Source organism: Phoenix dactylifera, chromosome 1 (genome assembly GCF_051530095.1).
Source record: "Phoenix dactylifera cultivar Ajwa chromosome 1, Ajwa_hap1_PhDact_Kaust_v1.1, whole genome shotgun sequence".
Taxonomy (NCBI): Eukaryota; Viridiplantae; Streptophyta; class Magnoliopsida; order Arecales; family Arecaceae; genus Phoenix; species Phoenix dactylifera.
This window is the reverse complement of record NC_143190.1, coordinates 66,189,285-66,203,764: the sequence shown is the minus strand read 5'-3', so window position 1 is coordinate 66,203,764 and position 14,480 is coordinate 66,189,285. Positions and strand designations below refer to the sequence as shown.

The window sequence follows — 14,480 nt, the reverse complement described above, 5'->3', positions numbered from 1 at the left end:
GCAGACGGCTGGGAGATGATCGCGGGCGGATCACGGAAGATTGCTCGCGGACGTTGCGACGCTTCACGGGAGACGGGATTGCTGGGAATGGAAGGATGCGGAGGATCAGTTGGGCGCTGGCGATGTTGTGATGGCCGAGGGAAGCTGAAACGCACATTGGACGGGCGGAAGAGGCGGGCGGACGCGTGGGATAAGGGGTTGCACGCTGAAGAACGGAGACGGAGGAATGGATTTGAGGCTCGGAAACGGAAGATCGTGGGGATGCTGGAATCCTGGATGTGATCACAGATGGCTGATTGTTTGCTAATCCGGAAGAGATGGATGGATCGCGATCTCTTCCACGCGGGCGCTGGGAGGCTTCATGGGATGCTTCGCACGCGGAGAAGACGGACGCTGGGCTTGGGATTCAGATGACGCACTGGGACGTGGACGGTGTAGATCATGGTTGGACGCTTGGAGGAAGCTGGGACGTGGACAATGAAGATGGAAAACAACTGATGCTGGCGCTTGGGATGATGCTGATTTGGAATCACAAAGTCAATTAACTGCAGATGGTTGGGAGCTTGGGTTGCATCGCGGAATATGGAAAGTCGTTCGGGTGCGCGGAAGAAGAGTCATGGACTCTGTTCTGCAGTTGGGAAGATGCATTCTTTTTAGATAAATTTATATAAAATAATGATAAAAATTATAATAAGTACTAAGGATAAAATATTTAATCATGCAAATGTTAAGACCTATTATTTATCATTATTTTTTTAGCATTAGGCTAAGTTAATTGGTACTTAGATCGCACTTTTGTGCTCTCATCAATTCCCAAGAACAGGAATTCACCTTAAGACAACAGCTAACATATCTAAAGAAGAATTTAGCAACAATCCTAGCTGATCACCTTCGTGCCTTCAGGAAATTGTGTGACAGCCTTGCAGCCATTGGCCGTCCACTTCATAATAGAGAGAAGGTATATTCACTTCTCAACAGCCTTGGTCCTTGATATGAAACCTTCGTCACCACCATGCTCAAACCACCGATGCCAGGCTACTCTGAATTGGTGTCCCTTCTTCAAGGGTATGAGCAAAGAATCCTATGACAGGAACAACAATAAATGGCTTTCTATGGCCAACGACAACACCATCAGCATCATGGGACTTCCAAAAATAGCAAACTTGATTTCTCCTCCAAAGGACGTGGGTTTCAGCCAACCAACACAAATACTTCAACACCTCATGATGGAGGAAACCGAGCCACTGGACCAATCCTCCCAGATGGAACATGCCTCCAGCGCATGACACCTGCAGAGCGAGAACGCTGTAGAAATCAAACATGTCAGATCTGTGGGAAAGAAGGCCATATTGCAACTATATGTTGGGAACGATACAAGAAAAAATCTGTTCAATCTGAAGAAATCCCACAGGCCTTAGCTACTCTCACACTTGTTACGTCAGTGCAGGATACAGAATGGACAACTAATATAGGTGCCTCAAATCACATGATAGGTAACTCAAATCTCCTGTTCAATTTACGTTCTTATTTTGGAAATGATTCAGTTCTAGTTGGTAATGGGAATGCTCTATCCATCAAAGCAATTGGTGATACACGAATTAAACATGGGAAGATAAATTTAACATTGCGCAATGTTTTATTGGTTCCTTCATTGGCTCGTAATCTACTTTCGGTGAGCCAACTTACAGATCAATTTTCATTGAATTGTGAATTTTCTAATGTGAATTTTTGTGTTAAAGAACGAGAGACAGGCCGAATTCTGATGACAGGAGAACGCAAGGGTGATTTGTATGTGTTATCACCTCCCCATGAAGCTCAGTTTTCAAATCGATTCACAAAGACAACGGAGGAGGTGTGGCACCAGAGGCTTGGGCATTCACAAGCTGTTGCTACCCGTATTCTAAAGTCTAAGGGTTTAATTAGAAGCACTGAGTTGAATAAAATGACCACTCTCTGTGAGAGTTGTCAGTTAGGAAAATTAAGCAAATTTTCCTTCAAACATTCGGAGTCTATTAGTTCTAATTTGTTTGATAAAGTTCATTGTGATCTCTAGGGTCCTGCACCAGAGTTATCAATTGAAAATTTTAGATATTATGCATGTATTGTTGATGATTATTCTAAGTACTGTTGGTTAATCCCTTTGCATCTCAAATCTGATTTTTCCTCCGCTTACTTGGCTTTTGAGCATTATGTCTACAAGCAGTTTGACAAGAAGATAAAAATATTTCACTCAGACGGAGAAGAAGAATTTATAAATGCAACACTGACTTCACATTTCAAAAAGGAAGGGATAATACATCAAATCTTCTGTCCAAATACTCCACAACAAATAGGTTCAGTAGAACGACGACACCGAGTGATAAGAGAACTTGGCATGACCATGCTCTTTCACAGTGGAGTCCCCAAGCAATTTTGGGTGGAATCTTTTCATACAATAGTTTACTTAATAAATAGATTACCTTGTTCTGCAATTGATTTTCATACTCCTTACTTTCAGTTGCATAGGAGACATCCTGATTACTCCAGTTTAAGGGTCTTTGGCTCAAGATGCTATCCTTATACTTGGGAGACAAAAAGAAACAAATTTGACCCTAAAACAATTCCTTGTGTCTTTGTAGGGTATAGTGACAATCACAATGTTTATAGATGCTATCATCCATCTACAAAAAAAAATTTGGTTTCACGGCATGTTGCATTCGCTGAGGATATCTTCCCATATCAAGCAACAACTCAACCAATTGCACCTCATCCCTCAACAGTGACCATATCAGAATTTAAAGATTGGATAGAACAACATGACTCTTACAATAATGACTGTTTGCATTCACAGGATAAACCTCTCATATCTTTTGGTGATATCACCATCTCAAGCACTCCTCTCTCATCAGCTTGAGTTACTTCTTCTGAAAACAATACACCCACAACAGTTAGCAGCGAGATCTCCAACTTACCAGCACCTCCTAAAGGACATAGCTCTACACCTCCACGTATGGACATAGCCAACACCTCACCAAACGATCAGCAAGAGATACAGTCATGTGGAGATCAACGACTGCTTCTTGATCCACACTCAGCAACTGCAGCAACTGAAGCACTTGCGCAACCTCATCACCCCATGCCTAAGCAACAACTTTCAGACACTCCTGTATATCCAGTTTCAGATACTCCTATACACCCCATGGTCACGAGACTCAAAGCTGGTATAGTAAAACCTAATCCCAAGTATGCTCTTACTGTGGCTTGGCATGATATTCCGTAGGAACCCAAGACAGTCAAAACAGCACTCCAACACCCTGGGTGGCAAGATGCAATGGTTGAAGAGCTAGATGCTTTAAATCACAACAAAACATGGAGATTAGTCCCTCGCACACTAGACATGCATGTGATCGGTGCCAAATGGGTCTTTAAACCAAAGTTAAAAGCCGATGGTTCCCTTGATAGATTGAAAGCTCATCTTGTTGCTAAAGAATATTATCAAGTTGATGGTGTTGATTATTCTGAAACATTCTCTTCCATAATCAAACCAGGTACCATTCGACTAGTCATCAGCCTCGTGCTTGTTCGTCATTGGGAGATACGTCAGTTAGATGTTAAGAACGCCTTTCTCCATGGACAAATCACTGAGGACATATACATGATTCAACCACCTGGAATGATGAATCCCGCCTATCCCAACCATGTGTGCAAACTTGAACGTGCTCTCTATGGTCTCAAACAGGCTCCAAGAGCATGGTTTGATCGATTCAGCTCCTTTCTTTTACAATTTGGTTTCTTTTGCAGCTTGGTTGATCCATCCTTATTTATCTATCACTCATCACATGGGACATTAATTCTACTTCTCTATATTGATGATATGTTAGTTACAGGTTCCAGTTCCGATTTGCTGACCCAATTCATTGTAGTTCTTAATCAAGAATTTGCCATGAAAGATCTCGGCACACTTTACCACTTTCTTGGAATGGAGGCCACTCCTACTTCAGAAGGTCTTCACCTATCACAAACTCACTATGCCCTCACAATTCTAGACAAAGCAGGAATGCTGGATTATAAACCCATGGGAACCCCAATGGAGACCAAAACCAATGGTCTCAAGGATGGCACTCCACTTGAAGACCCAAGCTTCTTTCGTGGCTTAGTTGGATCTCTTCAATATCTCATACTCACTCGACCAGATTTAGCGTTTAGTATTAATTTTGTGTCACAATTTATGCATGCTCCTTGTTACTCTCACTTAAAAATGGTCCGACGTATTTTGCGATATGTGAAAGGAACATTAGATCTCGGTTTAAATTTTCACCCACACTCTACACTTGATCTTTTTGCCTTCTCTGATGCAGATTGGGCAGGTTGTCCTATCACTAGGTGGTCCACCACTGGGTATTGTACCTTTCTTGATCATAATCTCATCTCCTGGTGTGCCAAGAAGTAGAATACTGTGTCACGATCCAACACCGAAGCAGAATATAGATCCATGGCTCATACCACTGCAGAACTTATATGGCTCACTTTCATCCTGCGCGACTTGTGTGTGCCTCAACGTACTCCACCAATTCTTTTTTGTGACAACCTGAGTGCTCTCTACATGATAGTCAATCCAGTTTTTCATGCTAGAAGCAAACACATTGAGCTAGATTATCACTTTGTTCAGGAACAGGTTGCTCTTGGTCAACTTGTCAATCGCCATGTTGCCTCTACGGAACAATTTGCCGATATCTTCACCAAAACCGCTCTCCAAAGCAACCCTTCGCCATCTATGCAGCAAGTTGTGTCTCACACCCCGACACAACTTGAGAGAGGGTATTAGCGAAACAATATCACAAACTCAGCAACATCAGTTTGCTAGCCACGCTATACGGAGTGATAAGGAGAGATTTCTGTAAACATCAATCTATCCAAAGAGTGGCAAGGCGTGTGATGAGTTTAAATCAAGGCAACCTCGTTTCCAACAAAGCTGAAACTCTGGCTAGTGAAGAAACAATTTTAGCCAGTAAAGAGATGGCTGCAAATCACTTGAGTTCAAAAGAGAGTAAAGTTGTTGCAACCACAAAAGCAGATGGTCACCCGATAATCATGAAATAACAAACTATATCTTGTAAAGATATGAACTAACTTGTACTCATTAAATACTCACGAAAAGACATCTCTGGTGCTCACGTTTCCTGAGTACAGAAATTTATAAACATACAAGTCATTTTTTTAGTTGTTACCCTTCAACCTCTCTCCCATCATAACACCATGATGAGGGATGCCAAGGACAAGCACAAGAGTGCTTGGCTACTTCTACTGCTCAGCATGGTACACATGGGTGACTGCGGCAAGTGGAAGGCCTTTTTCGTATGGTTCGCAAGGTATATTGTCCATGCATGCTCTCTTATATATTTTCTTTGCCCATATTCTGTCCGGAACATATGTGCCTTCTACTGTTTCATTCACTTTCTCACTGCTACCTTTTTGTAATCCGCGCAGCCCAAACTCCACAACCATTGCATGGAAGATGAGTAGCAAAAGTGGTTCTTATTCCTTCTCTCTCTCTCTCTCCCCCATATTATGGGTGTGACAAATTGGTGATGTATTCCGCTACTTTTGTAGGAGAATGTAGGCGGTAGGAGAGCACGGGAAGGTAAAGTCCTTGGCAGATGGGCTCGATGGGAGTAACAGGCTCGTAGTTGGTCAATACCGACCTGCCAGGTTTAATGCGGAGAATGCAAGCAAGCCATGCAGGAGACGGCCCCCAGCGAAAAAGTAGATACATTCTTCTCTCCAGCCCACAGAATGCCTCCGAAGTAACAAGTTGCCACCTAATCCACGGCCTATTGGCCTCCCTGAACACATATTTAATCTGAAAGGCCACCATCTCCGTGCGAAAGATTTCTACCACATTTAAGTCCATTACTATCACCATTCAACTAACAAAATAGAAACACCCAAACTTTCTCCTTCCATGGTAACGCTGCTATACGCGTTATGAAGGTCGGGGAGGGAATTCCATCACAGAAGAGTCAACAACTGTCACCAACCTACCACCACGATAGAAAACCCAAACTTGCTCCTATATGTGCCAGAGCCATATGTTCATTGATATTTTATCGGTCAGAAAGAAACAAAGTGATCAATGATTTGTTTTATTTCTTTTTCGAGTCTCACAAGATAGGAAAATTAAAAATAATAATAATGCCTCTCAGCTTTCAAGAACATTGAGTAGCAAGGCAGCGACTAGTCCTCCTGTCCTTCCAATTAACTAGTTTTTTTAAAAAACAATCAAGGAAGATGATTCACCAAATTAATGAGGAGCTGCAGGAATTCCATATACTGGCAGATGCTGGAAACTGAATGTATAATGCTTCGAGCAAGTACCCCAATCTATCCAAAGTCAAATGATAGCGTTACACTGTAGCCAAGTTGCTTCCACACCCATTGGTAAATCAACTTCACTCTGGAATATTGTATCATCATGCAGCAGCAGGAGATGAAGCAGCAGTCTTCTCCCGTGGGGGGACTCGCAGCACGGTCTTCATCATGTCGTACGCCGTGAAACCAATGGCCACCGAAGGAACAACCTGCATAATTCCATGATTTTGTGAACATGATATATTGCATGCTGGTGAAAAAGGGGTACCAGAACTCATTACATTAATAATATTTCAGATACAAAATACAAAACTTATAAGCTAAATACGTATGAACTATAACACATGGTCACCGTTATTGTAACACAAAAAAATTGACATGGTTTGGAATGGGATAACAACACCAGCAAATATGTTTCGAGCGATGACAGTTCAGAGGGAATGGTGAGTGGTGCTGGTGCCATGTTCGAAGTGAAAATCCCAGCTCCACAAATTACTATCATAAGGATCCAGGTAAAATAGGAAACCTTATCATTAGTGCAAAGAATTCACTAACGTAGTATTCTAAAGACAACCACAAATATCATTATTCAGACCTAGTATAAAAACATATCAGAAAACGAAGTTCAGCATGATCAGAGATAGAATGCAACTTTAAATTCCTTGGAGTGTTTTAATGCACCAGCAAAGGTAGATTTTGCATCACAACATTCAATCATTCAAACGGCTCGCTTTTGTTATTTGTGTGCATGAATTTACCTTTGCAAGCAGGTGCATGCAGTAGATAAATTTCATTACCTTGACATAGTTGAGGCTCAGACCAGCAAACAGTTGCCTCCATCCCTGGGTGCGGACGATGGTAGAAAGCCCTTGCAGCGTCCCCGTGATGCGAGGAGCACCAAGTTGATTCACTGATTGCTGATTTTGGACCTAAAAACATGAACCAAGAAAATTAAGGACTTCATGCTGCCTGACTGGTCTCAAAGCAATCACCAAATTACCTAGTTAAAAAAAAAGCAAAAGAGGTACAGGGGTGCAGCAAGTGGTGAAATACCTGCATCTGTCTCCGGACCACATCTAGTGGGTATGTAAGAGTCTGACCAAACAGACCAGCTAAAGCTCCACAAGAGAGACGCAGTATGACAGATTTCTTATATTCATCAGGTACATGGGTTTTGAGCTCTTCATAAATGTAAAATTTCAGACCAGCATAGGGAAGGATGCCAATAAGTGTTGGCCCTGCATGAATATAACGATCTTATTTCAACAATCTTTAATTATAAAAAACCAGGCGACTGGATGAACCTCGTAAGTCATTCTTATCAGAGGCCAAATCTTCTATCAAAGCAAAATCTAGGGACACCGTAATTTAAGGAAAGATCAGAAACAAGGAATGAGTTAGACTGTGCATCTAAAGAACTTGAGATGTATGAGTAAAGAGTTCGCAGATCGCAAGCAAGAATGTAATACCCCTCCTTCCAAGATCATGACTACTGCTTACAAAAAGCAAAGTATCCCAAACTCTGATGCGATATCCAAAATTAACATGCCTTATTGGATTCGTCCAAGCAAGTTTCTTCAAATCCTTCATTTCCATCCTTCTTCCCAATATACAGCAATGTCTATAAAAGCAAGTTTCTTCAAATCATTTCTCTTTCCATAATGAATTCTTCAGTCAACACTCCAATTTTCAAACAATTTAACTCAAATTGGTGACATCTCCAAGTGCCAGCCTAGAACATCAGCTTTGCAAACTATATTTCCACAGGAAGAAAAAGAATCCACATCATCAGAATGCAAGCTTTAGTTTATATATGCATAGGCTTCATCGATGGAGGCTTACACTTAAGTCTGGATACTAGCATTCTGTAAGTGCAAGGATAAGAATTTTTATTTTAAAAATAATATCTATAATCTATGAATCTCTTTAATTATAGCAGCTTAGTTATAGTCAAAAAGAGTTTTAAATAAGTGAAATTTCTGATTTAAGAAGGTAAATCAGAAAAGTTTTATTTGGGTAGAATTCTAGAAAAGATATTTTTTTCATGGTGAGATCATGGAAGAAGAACCCAATTGGTTTGAAATTCATGATATGGCATGCTCTACTTTTCTATAAGTTTTTAGATTTTTTTCTGAATTTTGGAGAGGGTAGAGCTTTCTCTTTCCAATTCATTTAATAGGTATAGAGATACCATAGATGAATTAAGATTTAAACAAATTTCAAGTGACCACAAACAGTTTACTATGTAATAAAATGTTTGGATCATGATGGGCATGCATTTTTAGCCTGTACATGGTGTGGCATGGCCAGTATAAATCCTCACCTGACAAAATAAGCAGATGGAGCAAATCATGATGAACTGGCATTGTTTATCCCTGTGATGAACAGTTCAAATGATTCTCGAGCCTTTCGAAACTAAAGTTTATGGCATCACATCCTAATGCAGAAGCACTCAGTTGAAAGATGAGTTTTGACAAATTTAAATTGGTGTAATATGTCTAAATATGCTGATTCAAATTATTAGCTAAAATGTAAAAATATAAAAAGAACATCCTAGGGCACAAGGCTCCCACCACTATAGAATTTGGGAAGAGTCAGATGTATATGGCCTTAACCCCACATACAAAGAAGATGTTTTCATGTTTCGAACTTGTGACACCCAAGTCACAATGAAGCAACCTTACCATTACACCAAGACCCGCATAAAATGTATCAGTATAAACATCTTTAAAAATCTAAAGCTTCTCATGTACATGCAAAACTTCAAGGTGGGTTTAAAAATTAATGCTTGACAAAGGACGGGAAACCATACCTACTCCACGATATAGAGAACGTATTCCACCTTCCATATAAACATTCTTTAAAACATCCGTTATTCCACTATAAGCAGGCCGAGCATTAAAACTTCTCAAACGATTACCGAGTTGTTCCGTGCTTGTTACCTTGTAAAGAAAGTGAATTAAGAACATCAGTATGCAAGCAAATGATTGCCATAAACATGAACAAAGGAGACATGATAAGAAGTGCCAATAGTACAAGGAGCTGCAAGGTTATACTGAGCTTTAAACCCACATACCCACCCAAAACAATGGAACTTGATGAAACAGATCTAATAATTAATTTAATTGATATTGGCATTAGACACATGCAACCCACATCAGAAAATCTATTCCTACAAAAGGCCAGTAGACAGTAGCCTTTTCTGTCCACTAGAGTGTGCCACATGCAAGAATTTTATACTATCAAAGCATGTGAAAAGGTCCTTGCTTGATCTGGCTTCAGGTCAAGAGCCCGAATGGCTACGCAACACACCATATTTAAAAAAAAAAGGATGGAAAAAGGGTTGTGTATGTTAAGAGTTAAAGGCTTCAGATCTTGGACTAGCACTTTTTGAGCTTGATTCCAGCATTGGCATTGTGATATAGCATAGATTGGATAAATATAAACAACTGCATTCGTGCAAACAATAGGTGTACACTGTACACTATGCTGTATATGGCTATTCTATGTAACAAAATAGTGAGAAACAAGGTATTGACCATCACTAGGGGTTTAAAAGATTAGCATGGAATGAGACCATTGATCCTCTCCAGTGTGTAAGCGACCTTGTTCTAACAACCAAACAGAACTTCATGTCTGAAATTGGTTGATTCGCCATCAATTCTTAACAATTATATTTGAACTTCTGCGTGCCAAATTTTCAAATTTTTTGCAGTACAGAACAACTTTTCTTGAAAATTGAAGTCTATTACTATAACATACCACTAGTAACAAGCGGACATTACAAAAAGTAAGATCATCTGAAAAAAGCAGTAGGTGTTTGACAAAATAACACTGAACTACCTGGTAAGCAAGTCTAGTCCGAGCCAAGTCTAAGGGATAGGTGCACAAAACAGCAGTTCCACCAGCAGCAGAGCCAGCTAACAGATCTATAAGAGGTCCAGTACCCAAAGAGGGATAATTATTCACTATCCAACATCGATACTGCTCATATGTCATAAAGTGTAATGCTGCATATGGAACAATTCTAAGCACACTAGCACCATTGCCTCTGAAAGATGAAAAAGAAAACAAAAAATAAGTTGAAGCATAATGAGAGATTGCTTATATTTTGTGTACATAACTCCATAAGCCTGTAACTTACTTATAGAATCCTAAAATACCATCATGTTGCTTCAGCTTCCTCAGAGATTGGAAGATTCCAAGAGATTTGAATTCTTCAGTTCTCGTCTATTAAAATAAAAAAGGGAAATGGTGACCTTGTGTTAGACATAAATACGATGGCCATAAACACCATTTAACATGCAACAAATAACAAGCGAATTTTCCTGACAAGTGTTTTTGGAAAATTTAGAAAAACTTTAGAAAACATCAAAAATATTGATCGCGCATCTTTTTACACATTCAAAGAAGCAATGAGCGATAACATAAATTTTAAATGATGTATGTGAAATTAATAAACATAAATTTAGGAGAAAATGCAAATTCACTGTTCACATGCTCATACAAAAGAAACAATGCTAGCAAAGTGTACATGATGTAAGAGTCATGGGCTTTACAAAGGAAGTCCAGTACATGCTCAAATTATCTCAACATAAAAATTCAAAATATAGACCAGTAGAAGTTATCAAAAATACAGTGAAACTAAAACATACATCAATAGCACACTTAATGATCTTTCTCACATAGCATGGCCTTAGAAGCCTTATTTTTGACAAGAGTGCTGAAGAATTTGCCTGATGCAGGTAACATATATGCAGACGCATACACATACATACATATATGTGCATGTGGGTCAGGCACACCCTTACCCTTCTAGAGAAGAGAAGGATTAGGACATTGGCTTAGATATTTTGGTTGGATCAATACTAATGCATTAGGTTTTGTAGCTATAACAGTAGGCAAGTGTTCATTAGGATGCACAGTAAAAGAGAAGCAGAAAGGAGGAGGGAGGGGCATTCTTATAGCCGGCCAAACATGGGAAGGTTAATTGCATACATATCCAATCTAGAAACACCATCCAACTTCAAACCATGGGCCAACCACCAAACATCAACAACTTGAGCCAACTAAGAACTCATGAAACATTTTGCCTTTTTTTTAGTGAACCCCAACTCCAGCCTTCTACTAGGTATTGCTGGGGCCGCCAAGCCTGTCAACCAAACCTAGAACAGCAACCATTATCATACATGGCAATTTGAGCAAGTTGCATTCAGTCAAAGGCTAACCTACATCCAGCTTGTTTCTTAATTACCCAACTCTATCCTAGCCTAACCCAAACAACCCAACCTGAACCCAAAGAAACTTCATAATTACTAACCCGAGCATAAAAAGGAATAAGCAGGGTCAGATCAGGAGAAGCACAATCATAAGGATATATCTAGCTCAATTTGGTCATATTAGGATTTAGGATTGGTCATCTATGTTCCACCCGGTTAGAGATTTTTTTTTGCGTTCACCGTGGACATCTTTTGCCCCAACAAGCATTGTCTAAAAAGGCTTATTGTGTCTTGTTGGTGTCCCGTGCTTGCTTTAAAATATGGTCTACAAAGGCACTTTGAGGCTAAGGGTGGGACTTCATGACATGAGACATATCATACGAACAGGCTTACTAAAGCTGTTCACCTTGCAAGAGATGCATATACAGTAGATTGTGATTACTTTCCCTATCAATAACAGGGAGGAGATGGATCCTTTTTGGTACATATCTATGTATGGATTTGTTTTCTGACCCAAATTCTAAATTGAAGTATGATAAAATAGTCGTTAGATGCAAATCACTAGAAGTTGATAGATTTTGTTTGTAGAATGCGTGCTCCTTATCGAATTTCATAATCATGTTCCAACATAATTCATCCTCTGCCTAGCTTATCTTAACATGTCTCTATATTACTAAGCACGGATGAGAGAGAAAGACCACTCCGTAGCTTTAAACATAAAATTTCTGAAAATTAGAATTGTGGGGTTTTTCAACAGGAGAACTTCCCTACTTCAAAATCCCCAAGCCACATTGTCATAGCCACCATTCTTCATCCTCTTCAGCTTTCTTGCCCACCTATGTATTGCACAAGCCTTTTCCTTGTTGCTTCTTGGAATTTAAAGCCATAAAAGAAAATAAATGCGTACGCCGTACACTTTACTTCCCTAAGCGTTCAACTGTCTCATCATACACCTTTTCCTTTTTAAACATTTTCTAAACATTAGCATAAGTGTCTTTCATGCATCCATCTGTTTAAATAACCTGATGAATTTGAGAAGAAATTTCTGGTGTGATGGCTTATCTATCAATAAACATGGGGTCAAGAGCATGCTTTTGTTAGTCATCTTGTACTTGTTATAGTTGATTATCCATGCCCACATCGGAATAATCATAATTCTGGAATGTTTAACACAGCTAATTGATGCCATCATTTAAATTCTATGTTAATTGTATCCAGGCAATACACACATTCCATTTTTTTCACGCATCTGAAAGATTTCCTCCACAATTCCAGCTTCACATACCTTCATAATGTCCTCAACCAACACCATATTATTTTCTCATATACTAAAAAATATGTATCACTGCCTTACCTTACACAAATGATGCTTTAAGACATTTCAAAATATACAAAATTTCAACTTCTTGGTCTTGGACTAAAAAAAGAAAAAGAAAGAAAGAAATCAGGAACAATGAAATAGATTAAAATCTAAAATGGAATACATCGATAAGTAAAGTAGCTTGCAATGTTCAATATCAACAATGCTAGTTAGACCATGTCATCTCAAGAAGATATTATCCATTGATCGACCTTAATGAATTGTTCTACGACAATCGGCAATATTCTAGTTTTCCTTCAAAAAAAAAACTTTGATTAACATAAAAGTAGAATTTTGAACTCAACAAATATAACAGAGACATAGAAATTTCTAAAAGAAAAACAAATATAACTAAAAACAATTTGATAATCAAGAACAGGCAAATACAGGCGGACAAATTTCCGTTTTGACATAGGAAATAGGTAAAGCCATAAAGAAGCAGTGGACAAACCTGCAAGAGAATTTTAACGCGCTCCAATGGTGCCACGGCGGTCTTTGAGAAACCCCCCGCAGCTCCTCCGGCGATCAACTCCTTGACATACACCGGCAAAATATCCACCAGGCGGACATCCACGTCGGCCGCCGAAGTCAGCGTCGACCCCTGGGAAGAACCCATTTCTCAACCCACCAACAACCCCAATCAAACCCTAAAGAAACCCAACAAAGAGAACAACGAAGCAAATCTAGAGCTTTCCAGATAAATCCTCTCCCCACTAATTATCCCGCCTGCAATATGGCGAACTCCTTATCCCATCGATCCCTGGAGAGGCAAAAGGAGAAGCCTTTCCGCTGAAAGAAGAGGACAGGGAGCGGTCGAATGCCAAGAAACTGGTGGGGTTCCTTCGCATTCGAATCGGCCGCGGGAGGGAAAAGACACATCAACAAGAGACGAGGATCAATAGCCAGAAATGACGACAAGACACCGAAAATCCTAAAGAAGACGCATCAACCCCATGGATCAAGAACGATTTCGCCTATTCCCATCGGAGATTTTTCAAAAAAGAGAACAATCCTCGGAGAACGGGATCAACAAAAGCAAACCAAGCGACCGATGGAAACCCTAACGAGATCTCTTTCCTCTTTCTTCCTCTCTATCTCTCGCTCGATCTCCTCTCTCGCTCTGATGGCTTCTTCCCCGAGTCTTCTTGCTCTTTTCTCTCTTCTCCTCTCCGCTCCCTTTGTTTCTCTCACGAGGAAACGGAGAGGAACGCGAGGGGAAGAGGGGCCGGAATACGAAGAAACAGGCAGCCCTGTCCCTGTTTCGTGGGACCCTGCAAGTCCTATACACGCGTTCAAATAGTTCGTATAAGTAGGGCACCGTCTTTTCTTCGAGGGAAAATATTAACTTACGGAAGAACGCATGCGTAAATATATACGACTAACGGATCGCCGTCCGCATGGCCGATCTTAAATCATCTCGTCCGCTAGTTTATCGCGTTACGCCCTGGGCGGGCGTTGGACGGCGGAAGAGAACCCCGCATTACCATCATTATGCGCGCGTTGGAGTAAACATCTCTCGCTTTTTCTTTTCCATAAACAAAAAAACCCAGAAC

At 40.2% G+C, this 14,480-nt stretch overlaps 1 protein-coding gene across 1 annotated transcript; it reads right to left on the bottom strand.

The window, feature by feature from the left end:
• Positions 1 to 6,106: 6,106 nt before the first annotated feature.
• Positions 6,107 to 14,208, bottom strand: LOC103696157 (Mitochondrial substrate carrier family protein). Its single transcript, XM_008777695.5, has 7 exons — positions 13,379 to 14,208; positions 10,493 to 10,578; positions 10,192 to 10,399; positions 9,161 to 9,290; positions 7,402 to 7,586; positions 7,146 to 7,277; positions 6,107 to 6,557 (listed from the first exon to the last, which is right to left on the bottom strand). The coding sequence occupies exons 1-7, from the start codon at positions 13,541 to 13,543 to the stop codon at positions 6,450 to 6,452; spliced, it is 1,014 nt and encodes a 337-aa protein (XP_008775917.2). The 5' UTR covers positions 13,544 to 14,208; the 3' UTR covers positions 6,107 to 6,449.
• Positions 14,209 to 14,480: the final 272 nt, after the last annotated feature.

Excerpts from the sequence above, each read along its gene's own strand:
- LOC103696157 (XM_008777695.5), bottom strand. The coding sequence starts at position 13,543 with ATGGGTTCTTCCCAGGGGTCGACGCTGACTTCGGCGGCCGACGTGGAT. Across the intron at positions 10,579-13,378 it reads GCGTTAAAATTCTCTTGCAG|ACGAGAACTGAAGAATTCAA; the intron begins GTTTGTCCACTG and ends TTATTTTAATAG. Across the intron at positions 10,400-10,492 it reads GGTATTTTAGGATTCTATAA|AGGCAATGGTGCTAGTGTGC; the intron begins GTAAGTTACAGG and ends TTCATCTTTCAG.